Source organism: Ursus arctos, unplaced genomic scaffold (genome assembly GCF_023065955.2).
Source record: "Ursus arctos isolate Adak ecotype North America unplaced genomic scaffold, UrsArc2.0 scaffold_5, whole genome shotgun sequence".
NCBI lineage: Eukaryota > Metazoa > Chordata > Mammalia > Carnivora > Ursidae > Ursus > Ursus arctos.
This window is the reverse complement of record NW_026623067.1, coordinates 76,365,387-76,382,567: the sequence shown is the minus strand read 5'-3', so window position 1 is coordinate 76,382,567 and position 17,181 is coordinate 76,365,387. Positions and strand designations below refer to the sequence as shown.

At 39.7% G+C, this 17,181-nt stretch overlaps 1 protein-coding gene and 1 non-coding gene across 3 annotated transcripts in view; both read right to left on the bottom strand.

Moving 5' to 3' along the window:
* Window positions 1–17,181, bottom strand: part of RHOBTB3 (Rho related BTB domain containing 3) — a 52,680-nt gene that overhangs the window by 7,400 nt on the left and 28,099 nt on the right. For both annotated transcript variants that reach the window (XM_026498593.4, XM_026498594.4), the window contains exons 7-11: window positions 16,199–16,311; window positions 13,125–13,245; window positions 8,315–8,488; window positions 5,905–6,071; window positions 914–1,010 (exon numbers count right to left, since the gene is read on the bottom strand). In XM_026498593.4, coding sequence (XP_026354378.1) covers window positions 914–1,010; window positions 5,905–6,071; window positions 8,315–8,488; window positions 13,125–13,245; window positions 16,199–16,311 — 672 coding nt within the window. The remainder of the gene's footprint in view (window positions 1–913; window positions 1,011–5,904; window positions 6,072–8,314; window positions 8,489–13,124; window positions 13,246–16,198; window positions 16,312–17,181) is intronic.
* Window positions 4,390–4,542, bottom strand: LOC113255424 (small nucleolar RNA SNORA62/SNORA6 family). Its single transcript, XR_003316297.1, has one exon. It is a non-coding gene; the product is annotated as a small nucleolar RNA SNORA62/SNORA6 family (small nucleolar RNA).

Sequence of the window (17,181 nt, the reverse complement as noted above, 5' to 3'; positions counted from 1 at the left end):
CTCTGGCTGAAGAGCGAAGGGGTCTAAGAACTACAAACTTAGCCTTCTCTTCTTCCTTCCCCCTCTTCCCTCAGCCATTCCCGGCTCTCTGCCCCCACCTCAGAAAACCTTCAGGAATCTCCAAGGACACTTTCCTGCTTAATGTTTAAAACTACTTAACTAGGTGATCTTTTTGCCTTTTAACTTGATTATTCCTTGAGCCTATTCACAGTGTTACGCAACCATCATCACTATCTATTCAAGGTAACCTGAGCAAACCATCGTTATCTAAATTGACGGTCTACTCTGATGACTACTCTGTTCTCATTTTCTTTCCTCTTATGCAGCGCTCAGAAGCTCACACTTTGATTGGTTTTCATCTTTACGCCCTACCTTAAAGATCACACTAGGTATCCTCTCCAGTAAGTTTTGCAACATTCTTTGACTAATAAAAATACTGTTTTTTCCCAAGTAATATAATGGATTCCTACACAGATATACTTAAATAGACACAGATATCAGAACAATAGACCCACATATTATAAATAACAATAGTTAAAATTCCTTCACAAGAAAAAAATGCTTAAATCTGTACTATTTAAATTTTGCTTCTAACTTAGGTGGTTAAAACCAAGATATCATTTATTACAATCAAATGCCACCTGAGGCAACCTTATCTCTCTACTTCAGAAAAAAGGTGCATTTTAAAACGGATGGGAGCTATAAAACTGTAACACAGGTCAAGCTATTTTTATAACCAGGTGACTGTAAGTTAAAGTGTCCTCAATTACAGCACTGTGTAGTTAAGAGGAATGTATTACACTTTTTTTTTACTTTTTTTTTTTTTTTAACAACGACTATTCCTACAAACTATGTCTTAAACCTAAGAACAAAGACCGAAGTTTTCTTTTCAAAACAGTAATTGGCTATCTACCTGAAAGATCCTGAAATTCAGGTTTTTGGCTGAAGATGAGGTAGTTAGTGGCGATGAAATGGAGTAGCCAGGTTGAAAGGCAGTCGGAGTGGTGAAACTGCAAGAAAAATGGAAAGTGAAACAATGTACATAATAACCATCAAGACGATGACTAGGTGGAGAGAATGGTCTGGGAGAAGTCGTGGAGAGCCCGACTCCATCCCGACTGCGTCCAGGTGTGATGCAGCCTTCTGCCTACTCTGAGAGCAGAAAGGAAAAGGGAGAATTATTCACATGTAATAATAAAATTACATCAGCGAGGAAACCAAATCAAACGAGTAACAAGCCGCCGGTGCTGGAGCTGCACAATGGCTTATACGGCGGCACGCGGCATCAGTGGTTAGCAGAGACTCTTTGAGGTTCTTAAGGATTTCCTTTAAGCTTTTAATCTTAGGTCAGGGCCTTCACTAACTGCGCTTATATCTGTGTAGCAGAGATAAGATTATGGTTAGCAAAGGTACACACTTGTCCATATCTAAACAAGTTCACCTGAGGAGCAAACCGAAAAACATTTTGTGGAGAGAATGTCAACAACCTAAGGGTTTGGGTTTCAATGTGTACATATATTTCTATGAGAAGGCTATGTCTGAACAGTTGCTTCTAACTAGGATGTAGTTAAAAGGACGCTTTTAACTAGGATGTAGTAATCCTGCTCACTGAGCAGGACTTCTAGCACATTTCTCATTCTGAGTTTCAAACGCTAATGGGAGGGAAACTCAGAGCACCACGGCCATGACATCCTCACCCTGGTGCCGATCCAGTGATGCTCACTGATCCATCTAACCGCTCAGTTCAGACTACAGTAACCTGCCGGCAGGCCACTCTGATACAAGAGTATAGTTCTTTTTGTTATAATTGTGGTTAAAATACACATAACATTTTAACCTTTAAGGGTACCAGGGGCATTAAATACATTCAGATGATCATGCAACCATCATCACTATCTATTTCCAGAATGTTTTTATCATCCCAAACTGCAACTCTATATTCATTAAATCATAACTCCCTTTTTACCCCTACCTCTAGTCCCCAGTAACCACTATTCTATTTTTCTCTCTATGAATTTGACTATTCTCGGTACCTCATAGACACTGACTCATACAATAGGTATGCTTTCTCTGTCTGGTTTATTGTACTTAGTATAATGTCCTCAAGTTTCATCCGTGTTGCAGCACATATTACAGCGTCATTCCTTTTTAGGACTGAGTAAGATTCCACTGTATGTATAGACCACATTTTATTTATTCATTCATCTGTTGATGGACATTTACGTTGTTTGCACCTTGAAGCTAAATATAGCTCTTTAAAGGAAACTCAAAAATAGTAGAGAAGCAATAAAAAATGCTAAATCAAAGAAAGATTTATAATCTCAAATCTTAAGGAAGAAACTCAAGTATTGCTTTTTCAAAAAGTATAATGTGGGAATATTTTCACATGTAAATCCACAGGTTCCTCTGATTTTCAGTATACAAAATCAGAATTTTTGAATTGTAAGACACTTTATGGTTCATCGAATCCCACATCACATTTTACCAATTTTTATTCGCCTTAACTTTTAGCAGATAAATGTGAGTGACCGCAAAGAGATAGAACAAGAATGTGTAGCTATTTCAGCAGAAGCCTCCGGCACTATCAGATGATTAACCCAGAGAAGATAACCCAGAAATGAAGGCTCGGAACATCGCCCAAGGGCTGTGACTTTAAAGAGAGGGAAGATCATAGAAATGAATAGCTGGCTATGAAAACATGGCTAACATGCAGAATTTTATTTTTGGCTAAGATTTAAGATATTGTAATTGTAGGCTCTTGGTGAAGATAGAAAACAGTTCACTGTAAGAACTACCTTTTTTTGGAAGAATATGTGCTAACCTGAGAAAGCAGTTTTGTTTATTTATTTAATAATTAAGTTATTTATTTGAGAGAGAGAGAGAGAACATGCATGCGCGTGTGTGCACACCCAAGCATGAGTGGGAGGGGCCCAGGGAGATGGAGAGAGAGAATCTTAAGCAGACTCCCTGCTGAGCATGGAGCCCGACTGGGGGCTCAGTCTCACAACCCCAAGATCACAACCTGAGCAGAAACCAAGAATTACATGCTTGTCTGACTGTGCCACCCAGGCACTCCTGACAAAGCAGGTTTAAACTGAAATAACGGAATAAAAAAGAAAGGCTTTAAAAATCCCATTAACAAAATGTTATAGCATTTAATAGCTCTGTGAAGAATAATAATGGTGGGGAAAATACCCAGAAGCTCACAAAAAAAAGATCAGATACAAAACTGGTGGCCTGAAGCAGCCAAATATTAATGCACAGATTATAAGTAAGATATTGAGTTTTTGTAAGTAAGATACTGAGTTTGAAACTTTAATACGGTTAACAGAACTTCAGAGGAATCACCGAAGTTCGACCAGTTAGGGTATAAAAGGGAGCAGAGATAAGGAGATGTCTACCTGAGTTCAAAGGACTTAATCTGATTAAGGGAAAGAAGCTTCTCTTGCATGTTAAAAGTTCAACTTGATGGAAACAGACAAATTTGCAGGTAGAATCATGGTAAAGAACTGAGAAATGTTGGGGGAAGGGGAAGGGGAAGGAGGAAGCAGAAGTGAGAGAATGCCAAACTGCTCAACTATACCAAAGATATGAAGGATGCTTTCTTGATAAACAACGCAAAACTAGCAGAGATGATAATAGAGTATTTGGATATTTTGATTATTCAAAAAGCTACTCAAAGTCTAATTCTGCTAAAAGACAATTTCACCTCCCAGAAGTCAGAGAAACAATGAAGGAAAGGTTAACTAAATTTTGACCAACAGTATGAACTGGCTGGTGAACTAAAACCTCAAACTAGGAACTTACAAGAGAACTGGCAAAGAAAATGATCCTGTTATCTTGCATTTGTAATTGCCGAATTAGGGACCACCAGGAATAGAACAAAGGAAAACTGGTAAATGGAGACTTAATCTGAGAAAATAGAAAAGTCTTCAGAAACAAAAAGAAAAATTCAAAGAGGGCTGGTATCTTCAACTTTTAAAGTTAAAGAGAAATAAATAAGGATAATTACATAATCAGAAAGCATAGAGTCAGGAAAAACAGGTCAGTAACAACCACTGACGCCGCCATCATAAATGACACCAGTGAGGAAACGTGCGCAAGTGCACGCGTGTGACCTAAAACATCAGTGCAACTGGACAGGAAGTTCTCGGATGCAGGAACTAAAAGGATACGACGAGATAAGGAAGAGAAGATTATGATCATTTTTTTAAAGAATGACAGACTTGGTTGAATTGTATGAAAATGATATATCAAAAATGAAGAGAGATTGTGAAAAATACCAGAAAGAATGAAAAATAAATTTTAAACTAAATCTAGAGGTTAGCTATTTATCCCAAGCTCAATGTAAATACCCTACAAGGAGAGATCAAGGTTTTGTTTTGTTTTACTTGTAGCAAGAATTACTACCACAATGCACTCACTGGGCCAGAGACCTTTGTGGTGTTAGCAAAGGACTTAGCGCTCCTGTGCACACTGCCTACACTCGTGAGCTCAGTGGCCAGTCAGCGGCCTCAGCCCCAAGCTCCAACACTGTGCAGAAGGCTACTCAGTTTTTTAAATTTGTATTTATGCTTTAAATTAAATATATAAGGTCTTAAGACTTGATTATGAAAGAAATGAACTCCAAAATAGTTAAGGAGACAGAGAAGACCTAGATGCTTAAAATGAATTCCCTTCTATGCCCAGAAATACACGTTATTGCTTTATGAATTCAACTCAACATGGAGGCAAGCTTTTAGCAGTTTGTCCTTTGCCCTGTTATGTGGCTCCATTTTAGCAACTTGAAGACAAAGTTGTCCTATTTTTCTAACTTTGGATATCAAATTGATAGGGATAGCCAAATGTTGTATGCCAGATAACATTTTACAAAGTCCTGATAGTCACCAATGATGGACCAAATATATTCCTATAAAAAGATCTAGAAGGTTCAGCTTACAGCAAGTTCAATATACACCATTATATTCCACCATGGCCGCAAGCCCTAAAACTGTCATAGAGCAGAGGACAGGACAGTAGAATAACCATCGGAAGAATGCCGGGTCTGGATAAACTTCCTGCTCCCCCTTTAGTGGGAATGAGGAAATAACAGATTTTTGACTGGCACATCTGCAGGTGCCAGAAGATTTCAAGACCGCAAATCTAGTTGACTTATAGACCGACCTAGACCTTTGTCCGATTCAGATTCTAGGGTCTTTGTGACTGCAGTTATTCACAATTAGCTTAACCATGCAAGACCTGTTTCCGAGAACGTGTGGCAATGCAATTCTCAAAAACAAAAAGGCCCTAAGCTTAGAAGAAGACAAAAAGTATGGTGTACTGTAGTGATTCTCAACTCAAACGTTTTTACTGAATGTACATGAGACGAATCGATAAATGGCATTTGGAAAGTATTAATGAAGTACACCAATACCTCCTACAGACAACCAGGAACTTCAAAACATGGCCGTGAAGTAAAAACAGGAATGAATGAACAAATAAATGAGGTTAGCCTAACCATCTCTGTCAGTATGCATGGACCAACTCTGTCATTTTTCTTTTGCGAACCTAAGATGTGACTGCTCTGGGGAAATTCAACCTTAGTTCTCTTTCCTACAATGCCAATATGGCGCAATAAAGCACCATACTCTGATGACTCCAATTCAGGCCGCCATTCAGGTGAAAACCTTCCTGTCAGCAAATTCTACCTCCTTGGAAAAAACTGCTCAAATATCCGATGCTTCAAAATGATCTGGCCACAGAATTAGTTGTGAGGGCACTTCACCCTCATTTGGCCAAAATTCCAAACCGAGACAAGCACTACTGTATCTCTCAACAAACAGAAATTTTTTTAAAGTAGTAGAATTTTTAGAAGAATTTTCTTTTTTTTTTCACTCCAACAACCAGGTAGGTAGGGGCAAGTACCTTGGCCTTCTTGAGCAGGTCCACTATATCCAGGTTCATGGAGGCCAGCTCCCTGCTGGGCATGCTCTGCAGCTGCGTGATGATGAACAGCTCGCAGATGTGCTGCAGTCTGGACACCTGATACATCTCCGCGCAGATCAGGAGACACATAGCCTGAAAAATCCCAGCTGACGCGGGAAGGGAAGTAAGAAAAAATGGACAATGAAGCTGTTTCTGTTATGACCTAAAGCAAAACCACAACAGAAAGCAAACCAACGACAATAGAACAGGGCTGACTAGATCATCCAGCGTAGGACAGAATGCAGAGAAAAAGCCTGGAAGCAATGAGTCTGCAGTCAACACTAGTGAGCCATTTTCTTCTTTACTTATTTTGAAAGATTTTATTTTTAAGGAATCTCTACACCCAACACATGGCACAAACTCACAATCCTGAGATCCAGAGTTGCACACTCCACCGGCGGAGCCCCTACAAATAGGCGCCCCTATTATGCCCTTTTAAAAAGAATTAATTTAGGCCTTAGTACTCCGAAGTGAATCTTTTCCTTGTTGTTTTTTTAATTCTTCAGAGAAGGCGATTCTACAATTGCCCTTAAATAATCAATTCTAAGGCTGTTATGTAATTCTTTACGCTAGCTAAACTAAATCCTTGCAATTTTGCTTCTCTTTAGTCACCAGGTGTGTTTGTTGTTTTTATTGTGGTAAAACAAACATACGATTTATCACTGACCACTTTAAAGTGTATGGTTCGGTGGCATTAAGGTACATTCACACTTCGGTGCAACCATCACCATCATCTATCTCCAGAACTTTTTTCTTCTTCCCAAACTGAAACTCTCTATCCCTTAAGCCATAACTCCTCATTTCCACCTTCCTTAACCCCTGGCAATCGCTAAGGTTGTTTGTTTTTAAACTTCCCTAGAAGTGATTTTTCAGGTTATTCTCTTTCTAAGCCCATCTGAAATTCCTTGCATTGTTTTGTAGCTAGGAACCAAGAACCCTATGTATGATCGATACTTAACATAATGAATAGACCACCTTTTTTTCTGTGATTTCCCAATGCAAACATTCTAGTACTGATCTACTTTGATTATTCACTTTGACTCATTTTTCTCCCCACATCTTTTATCAACTTTTAAAGGGCTTTGTCCTATAGTTATTAGTGCTTCTCTGAGCACTTTTTCTAATCAGCAAGAGAAGATCTAAAATCTGAAGCTTCAATGACAATAGTGGGAAGATGACTAAGAAACTAAATTTTCTTATTATTTTAAATCTGGGTCAAAATTTTTATTTAACAAATTCTCCAGTATCATTTTTCTTAAGCAAATATAATAAGCCAGTCTTTAACACTGACAGTAGCAACTCTAAGTGGCTCCAAAGTACTCTACAGTGGCTGCAAGACCAGAATCAATTCAGTTAAAAAAGGAATTTTCTTTTTTTTTTTTTTGAACTTCTAAAACCTTTCACTAGAGGGCTCACGACTTGTTTAAAACTTAAGAGATTTTAATAACAAAGGTTGAAAATCTTCCTAATCTAAAAGTAAAAGCAATAAATCTGAAGAGAGGGATGGTCTGAAATGTGTGTTTTCTTTTTATATTTGCTAGAGTACCTGGCCAGGTCTTGTAATCAAGGTCTCAGGCTCCTGATCAAGTAAACCACCAAGGATTTATTCTAGCTGTGTTTGTGGTAGTTGTGTTTGTGGTGGGAGCCATCTAGTGGCCAGAGGTTGAAGATGAATTAAAGGGGCTTCCGTGCCGGCGTCCCAAGGCTCTAGGACTGTAGAAAGGATTTTGCAATTTCTCCAAGGAGGCCCCAGCTAGAAAAAAACCTGCAAGATCTGTTCCAACCTATCGCTGCCAAAGATGATTAGTTTTTAGTCAGATAGTTCTAAGTCCGTGAATAGGGAAATAAATCCTACAGTCTGCTGGGGATCCTAAACATGTCAGGAAAAGTTTTTGGAGAAGTTAGTTTAAGGAGAGTATGACTTTAGGAGTAGTCAGAAGAAGCCTTTAAAAAACCCCACATTCCTGAGCCACAGAGATGACCAAAGGGTCTCAGAATATTCAAAGTCCTTAAAAGTGCCTCAATCACAAGTTAGAGCCATAAAAGCAGCTGCCCAAACCTCTTCTCTTTATGGAAGGGATGTCCCAATCTGTAGAATTAGTGACTGGGTACCACAAAACACCTCCATTTCTAGGGTATCCACATAATCAACACACTGTTGGGGTTGGCTGGGACATGGGAACTGACTGAAAATTCATTGTTGTCCCACTACCACCTCACCTGACTACCACATTCCATGATGTCAACTCTGATCAATCTTAAGCAAAAACAAATTTCACAGAAATTTATCAAAATGAGTGACAAGGAAATAAAAAATCATGAGCTATTACCTAATATTTAGACTGCTCACCTGGGCAACAGGAATCTGTGTATAGGTATTCTAAGAATGACAAGAAAGTCTCTTTGGAAACACCATAAACTGGAATCAGAACACTCTTTGCTTCCATGTAATTCCCATTAAACATGGCTGCCATCACTTCACAACGGGCCACCAGGATGGCCCTGTGAGCTGGCACCGTTGTACCTGCAAGGTTCAAAAGCGAAATAAAGCTAAGTTACATAAACTTGCAGAGTTGTTATTCTAGCAATCTCCCTTTCAGTTAGAGTGGTACTGTGTTAGGCACAAATAGCTGATGTCAGAAAGCAAGTTTGGGGAGATAACCAGCATTAATCAGAAACTTTTTAATTTTTAATTGAAAAATAGTTCAAAAGTTGATTCTGAAACCGACAATTTATAAAACAGGCAATTATTTGTTACTCAGCTTATATTTTCTGCAGATAGAAACTCTGAAATGAAATATTTTGCTGTGTATCCTTTTAATTGGCTTGGAATACCATCACCCATTCTTCCCCATGTGCCTCCCAAGAAAACACTGCCATTATCCTTCTTGGACACACTCAAAAGAATAGGTCTTGGCCATGCTTCTGCTAATGAGAAAGAAGAAACTCTAGAAAGTGAACTATCCCTTGGCCTAAGCAATCCATGTTACAGCAAGTACGGCAAGGGACTCTTCTTGGAGCCAAGGGGAGCATTTCATAAGTTATGGAAAATTTGGAAGGGGATGACCTAGTCCCCGGATGTCTCTCCAGTGTACTACGTCCTCAGGGAACAGTGCTGCTTCTGGCAGAGCCAGAGCTACTTTGAATTTTATTTTATTTTTTTTAAAGATTTTATTTATTTATTTAACAGAGATAGAGACAGCCAGCGAGAGAGGGAACACAAGCAGGGGGAGTGGGAGAGGAAGAAGCAGAGAAAGAAGCAGAGGAGCCTGATGTGGGGCTCGATCCCATAACACCGGGATCACGCCCTGAGCCGAAGGCAGACGCCTAACCGCTATGCCACCCAGGCGCCCCTACTTTGAATTTTAAAGCTCCTCAGCCCATACCCTTCTCGGAAGCTCATTAAACTGAACTCTCTAGTGAAAGCCTGCTAAGCTCTCCAGCTACTGGGCTGTCCCACCAACGCAGCACCAGCTGGCACATGGTGGGGAAGCCAGTGCTTACCACTCCCAGCACCTCAGGAAACCACGAATCCACACGTAGCCTTCAGTTCAGTCTAGATCAGTTTGACATCTTGTTAGTGAGCAGCCACGATGTGCTAATCACTATGTTACGCACTAAAGATACAAAGATGAAAAAGACGAAACTCCCCTGCTTGGGAGCAATTAAGCTTTTAATTTGGTGGAAGACACCACAGCCAATGAGAATGACAAAGTCTTCCAAAAAGTAACTCTATGAGCCAAACCACTCGGCTCTGCTCAATAGTCTTCATCTATATACCCCTAAAATTGCAGACCTCTCAGGAGCACATATTCTATGCTATGTAAAATATCCTAAAATATTTTACAATGAGGAACACCTGGGTGGCACAGTCAATTAAGCGTCTGACTCGGTTTCAGCTCAGGTCGTGATCTCAGGGTCATGAGATTGAGTCCTCCACCGGGCTCTGCGCTCAGCATGGAGTCTGCTTAAAAGACTCTCTCTCTGTTCCCCTCTCCCTCTCTCTCAAATAAATCAATAAATCTTTAAAAAAAATTTAAAAAATATTTACAATGATTGGATTCTTCAGCTTCTCTAAATCCAAGCAAAACGTCTTCTGATTCAGAAAAGAAGAGTTCCACCTAAGCCCAGTGACAATAATTTGTCAATAATCCCCTAGGATTCACACACAATGCCCAACATTACCAGTTCTGAGCTCAACGCTTAGAGTTATGCTTGGCACAAATGCACCTCCCAGAGGAGCAGGGAGAAGAGGCTACATACAGTGAACATTGCTACTGAGTCATCAGACACCTGCTAACAGGCATCATCCCCTCTCAGCTCTTTCCCCTCCCTGCCCTTTTGCCATTAGGCCTCCTGCTCTCAATGGAACAATGTCCACTGATGGAGATGACCAGTCTCCATGATTAAACACGCTGCTTATCTTTGTACACAACAATTCACAAAGAATCCAAACAGGTAATGCAATTGGGCTTATAATTCTAAGGTTTTTTAAAATCTGAAGTAGGACTATTAAACAAAAGGAAAGGAAAAGCAGAAGCATGGCTTAAACAAACTAGACAGCCTCTTATTTGGGTTAAGCAGAGGGATTTCATATTGAACCAAATACCAAATGGACAGTAGATGGGGAAGGAATTTGATAAGTAACCTTGGAACTTTAATGAGAAATTTCCCATTGATAATATAGTTACAACAGTTACAAGACCAGCAGGAAAACACCCAGTACCTTAAAGCACTGTCAAACCCATTTCAAGCTTTGGATTTGGCTTGGAAAACCATTATACCTTCTGCTCAGAAAATCGTCACTTCGTTTCTCACCTTTTCCAACTACTGTTTGGTATTATAAACTGTTCCATTGTGAAACCACAATGCAATATAGTCACATTTTTCAACATAGTATAAAAACTGTATAAATATATAAACACTGTATAAAATATGCCAAATGAACACAATCCAGTGTTCTTATACCAACCAGCAATAAGATAAACCTGAAGAATGAAAGGGGGGGCATCAATTTTCTAGTTAAAAGATAAACATGTTATTTGAAAATGTCAAGGCCTAAGTATCTTTCCTTTGTAGAATTCAACTGTTGTTACAGTTTTAGAAACTTTGTTTTTAAAGGAAAATGCTTAAGAGTGAAATAAAATTTGAAAGCCCAAGTTTCCTAATAACCTTAACATAAATTATCAAAGATTTTTGTTTATACTATACACTAAAATAAAATCCTACGTTTCTCATACCTTCTTCCCATTACTTTCCAAGTTTCATAAATAAAATTTTTAGAATATTTTTTGTTTTATTCTGAAAATAGGAAACTTGCTCAGTTCAAGAGAGATTTAGAATATGTACCATGGGAGCGTTCATATACCATTACATGCACCATCCCGATCCTCATGACCACTCTACCAGGTAGAGATCAGTGTCCCCACGTTACAGGCAAGGAAACGAAGGATCAGAGAGGTAAAGTAGCACAGGCACACCAGTCCGGTAAATACGCACTCACACAAGATCCCAGCCAGGTCTCTCTAGTCCTGGTCACTACCACCTCAACAAGCTTAACACTAAAAATGACCTTTTAGAGGCTATCTGGTTCACCTTGTTCACTCTGGAAATGAGAAGACTTAATAAAGCGAGATGCGTTTAAGCGACTGGCTGAGGACACATGCTGGTTGGAACGCAAGGCCAAGGCTAAACCTAGGGTTGCAGGTGAACCTGCCTCCAGAGGAGACAGCACTGCTCCCTTCTGCACACTAGAGCTCTCTTACCAAACTCCAGAACCATCCTCCCACAGATGGCAGAGAAGCTGCTGCTAGACCCCGCTTCCACCCGTGCCTGCTGTCTCAGCTCCCGGCCTTGGGGGGCCGTGGTTCTGAGCTGACGACGCTACAAAGAGCAGCTGAGCATTAGCAAGGCCCCCAACTAGCCTGCCCACACCCAGCCTCTGCCTAGGTGGGGGGCCAGGCGGGGGCCCGCAAAAGAGTTGGCAGGTGGAATTGTGAGAGAAAAGCAAGAGATTATAAGGAGAAATAATTCTCCACATCACTGTTTCTTTCTTTCCTCTTAACGTGTATTTTCGTATGTGGCATATTCCTTTTAAGAAGCTTTTCAGCAGGTTACACTAGCGTGACGTGTGGTGTGAAGGCACCCTATGCAAATTATAAGCAAATACAGTCTCTTGTTAGCTTTTTTCCCCAAAATCATTTTTTATGTATTTCAAGGTCACCCTTATTGTCCCATTCTCGTGTCTCATGCTCACATTTCAAACAGTGCTGACTGGAGCTTATCAGAAGGCACTTGGGAAGTTTCCAATTCACTGTTTGTCTTGGCAAGTGGCCCAAGTTAAAATGAATCTTCCTGAGGAAAAATTTTAAAAAGCAAATGACTGCTAGCTGCCATACACTTCTCTCATAAAATTATAATTCTATCTTACTTCTAGTAATAGCCTACTTGAAGTTCTACTTAATACATTTGGAAACAACTCCTAGCCTTCTTGCATAGTTGCAGGTACCTGACAATTCACTTGCAACATTATGCTTTCAATCCACTGAAGTGGCAAAATTATCCAAGTGAATAATCAATAATGGGCATTAAAACAGCTTACCATTATTAAAATTAGGTAGCATTACTTTCCTACAGAGATAAAAAGCAGCTCTCAGTTGCTGTGGTGATAATTCTCAGAGTGCTGTGAGGAATAAATGTAGTAATACCTACCCAGGCCTAATGTAAGCCAGGCATGACCCTCAACGCATGCTTAGTTTCTTTGCTCAAACAGAAAGGAAGAGAACTGAGTAAGTTACAGGTAATATAATGTTTAGGGGGCTGGTTTCAGATGATTCAACAACTAGTATCTTAAAGAAATACAGGGACAAAAATATGCAATGACGTGATATTATAGATCAGTCCATTCCATGCTGGTCCCTAAAAACTAATGAAGCATATGGTAAGGGGGAAAAAAACTAGGAAAATATAAATTTCTTTTCTTAACAAAATACTTCATTTCCCTAGATTTTGCTGAAATTCAGCCAGCATTAATCTATATCCTGCATTAGAGATTAGTCATCTCTTCACCCAAAATATTCAAAGCTGAAATAGAAAGTTAGGTAAGAAAATAAGGAAAAAAAACAAAAAGAGTTTTGAACTTTGTAAAAATTGAACCTTACCTTGTATTTCGAAGACAACATCAGCAAGCATTGGTTTATTAAGGAAAAACTTGAGGGAAGTGTTATAAAACCATAGAGGTTTTCTGGCTTGATAAGTTTTGCAATTCCTTAGACAATTAATCTATAAGGGAAAACAAAAATACAGGAGGAAATGTACGATATGCTCTGGTAATAAATTTGTAGGTTGGTTAGAGAATTTGCAAAGCTGTACTAATCATCCGAAGAAATGATGACTTCCTCCTCCAGGGCACCTGTGCTCATGGCTGCCACGGGAACTTGCCCTCAAGAAGGACACGCGCTACACGAGAGGGAGCAGCGTGGCTCTGTGTAACGTTCTCAGCAGTGCGCGAACTGTCTAAGGGAAAACACAGCTCTCTGGCTGAGAAACGCCGAGTCCTGAATCCAAGCACGTCCGCGTTAGCTGGGAAACAGACAACGGTCAACCTTCTATGAATGCCTGGTAAAATATGTTCACATATACAACTTGTTCGCTTGTTCACTAGCTAAAAAAATACACATGCAAAAATTTAATTTGTCATTTTAAAAAACACGTATTTTCCCCCATCGGATCATGTCCTACAACTTACTAGATCAACACTAAAATACCTGAGAGTGATGAACTGATTCATCTCCGTCTTAATGCACAGTCTTATAGTCCTACCCACAGCTGGGACTCCTGGAATCTATCAAAGGTCGCCTGGATCTCCACTCCGCAGTTCCAGAGAACCTCTTCCATGACTACACCTATCTGCTCACACACCTGCTCACTCTAGGTGGCGGCCTCCCTGTAATAGTACCTCTGTCTGTCGGACTCAGGGGTCTCCAGCCCCCAACTACACCCCACTTGGGCTTTGGTGCTTTGTTTATCCTTCCTGTAATCTTTCAGACATTCCTTATTCCAACACATTCAAGAGCCAGCCCTCATCCCTCCCCTTCCCCCCATTTCCCTAGCTGAATCTCAGGACCTCTGCCTGGGTCAGAACTCTGACCTCTGCGCGGCTATCCGGGGAATACGGAAAGCTTCATTCCTAAGAAATAATCAGGCCTACAACTGCAGCAGTAGGAGTAAATGGCTCCTACTCTCCACTCTGGATTAATCCACTATGGCGGGAAATTTAAATCTTTGGTAAGAGGAAAACAAAATATTATCCGTCCTCACAAGGAGGGAGAAAACACACCCCAGACTGATTTCCATGAGCAAGGCGGAGAAGCAAAACAGGATCGTCCAAATCCTGCTCCTATAAGCACGTTCTCGGATCTTAATACACATGGAAGGAACTGGTGGAGAGGGTTCAGGTGAGTGCCACACACAGAGCAGAGCAAGTCAAAAAGCCTCACAGAATCTGAGAACCAGCAAGGGCTTCTGAAATCATCATTTATTCCTCATTTTACAGAAAGTCCTGAAGAGACTTGCTCAAAGCCAGGAATAACTCATGGCCAACTCACAACTTAATGTACATTTCCTGATTCCTAACTCAGGGTTATAGCTCTGTGTTGTACTCAGTGAATGAGAGAGACCTCTACCCTAGGAAAGCACAGGAAGAAAGCACAGAATTCATCTTTCCTCCTGTACAAAGGACGGAATTTAGTTCAGTATCATGGTATTGTATAGCCCCCAGCTTCTTCCCCAGTAAGAATTCTTTTTTTTTTTCCTCAGTACTTGAAGGAATGACTGTTTAAAATCACAATCAAGGGAAGGCTCAGGTTTACAATAAGAGGCAACACTTCTGTCCTCACCATTCACGTAAAGGTTATGAATTTGTATATCATCAGTACTATATAGATGTACATTATGTATGAATAGATAGGTAGGTAGATAGATAGATAGATCATGAATCTGGGTCAACAGATTTCTTTGTCACCTATGCCTTGAATTTGAAGGCAAAAAAGATAGGAAGATAGTAGTTTGGACAGACACTGATACACACAGTGTACATTTTCCCTGCTCTATAAACAAGTATTTCCAGAGAAATCTGGAAAAACAGCATGCAGGGTTTAGGTGCACATTCCTACAAAAGCATTATTTAGTTGAATTAGATTGCAAGAGAGCTACCACTCTGCCACCCCCCTGTGAAACGGACAGTTCTGTATACTTGCTTCCATGTGTGACAAGCTAGAAAAGGCCTGCCCCTTAATTCCATGTTACTTTGTTTACACTTTTTTTCTCAAGTCAGGAATCTTCATTAAAAGCTAGTACAGTTTTAAAATATTAACTTATAAAATATTAACTTAAAATGTCATTAACTTAGGTTGTAGAATTGACAAAGTCATCAGCATAAAAAAACTAAAAGAATGATAATTTCTCTTATATTTAACGTAAGTCTATAGTCGGCTAGGCATTGCATATAGCTTACCTTTTGATCTACTGAAGCCAATTTGTTTAGCACAGAATCTGAAATAAGAATACACTGGCTCAACTGTATAATGTAGTTGTCTCTAACATTAACAAATTTATTTTTAAAGCCCTTACAGACTGTGTAGTCTAAGGGCCTAGAGTTTTAACATGCACACATTTAGAACTGTATACAAAGTCTGTATTTTATAAACTTTGACCTTGTTTATAATTTTAAACCTATGCAAGATAAGATCTTATATCTTGTATCTTACAAATCCTTAACTGTCTACCTGATCAAATAGATTTCTCAGAACTCTTGAAAAAGGCCCACAGAGAAACCATCTTGCTCCTGAAAACTACTTGGACTTAAACTCGGAGAAGTGAGAGAGCATCCCCATTAACAAGCTCAAATGGAACTGGACAGATTCGGCAGCCCTTCATTCTTGACATAGACTGCATATTCCTGGAGCTCCAGGGGAATGTTTCAGAGGATGGAATTCACAAATCAACATTTTAAAGACATGACTCACACATATTTTAATTCTTACATGAATTCAAATCTGAGATGGTGAGAAATACATGTTTGTGTTTAAAATATTCAAATGGCAAAAATAGACTCAAGAAAAACATTTCTATACTGTTGACTCTTCTCACGACTCAATATTATTCATTCATCATCATATATTTGTTAAAATTCAAAGAACATCAAGGTAAACTGATTTTCAATAAAGGAATTTACCTTTCCTGGTGTTTTTAAAATGCATTTAACTTTCTCAATTACACTTGAAACATCCCCAGAATCTTTCACTTTCTTCCTGATGTCTTCTTCCAATTCTTCCCACTGAAAAGCACCTGTAAACAAATTAATATATGTTGGATTTTTATGTTTAAACAGGAAGTACAAAAGTAAATCTCTCATTAGATACCACTGTTCCTTCTTTTAGTATTTTTTGTCTTTACCAAATATATATCCTCGTAATTACACGAAAACATTTTAGACATTTTTAAAAAATCAGCTTCCCTTCCCCTAATGTATTTCTCAAAACCTAAAGTTTGCCTCCTTGGACAGCTGCTACCTCTTTATAATAGATGGTCACCTAAAAATGACAGCAACGGCCAGAATATTAGTTGTCATCACAAGCAGTCCTTCCGACACTCAAATTATTTACTTATCCAGGGTACGAAGGCAGATGTAGTTTTTTCATATTGAATTAAATCGTACTAATCATGGAAGGCAGTGACTACCATCAGAAGAATAAGCAGTAGGAACAGAATGCATTCAGAAGGTCTCGCGCATTGTCAGGGTCAGATAAGGATGTTCAATAGCCATGTCCGTGGAACCAACCTGAAGAAGGGAGGTGGGTAACATCCTGAGGAGCTATATGACCATGGCACTGGAGCAAAATCACCGCACCTGGTACCCCAACCCACTTCCAAGCTATCTCTTCCTAGGCTCATGTCACGTCTGTCTACACTGTCAGCCCCTTTCCTCTGTGTCTGACAAAACTGTGGGATGATCTGCAAAAGTTCTCCTTTCTCCGAGCACTTGTCTCGCTTGGCTTAGAGCAGCCTCCTATACAGCCTGCCTGCTCCTCAGTGGCCTTCTCCTCATTGAATCGATCTCCACACTTAATGCTGGTAAGTTTCCAAAAGTACGATTCTGATGATGATATTTGAAGAGATGACCCCTATCTATCCCATGGCTTACAGAAAGTCCTCTAA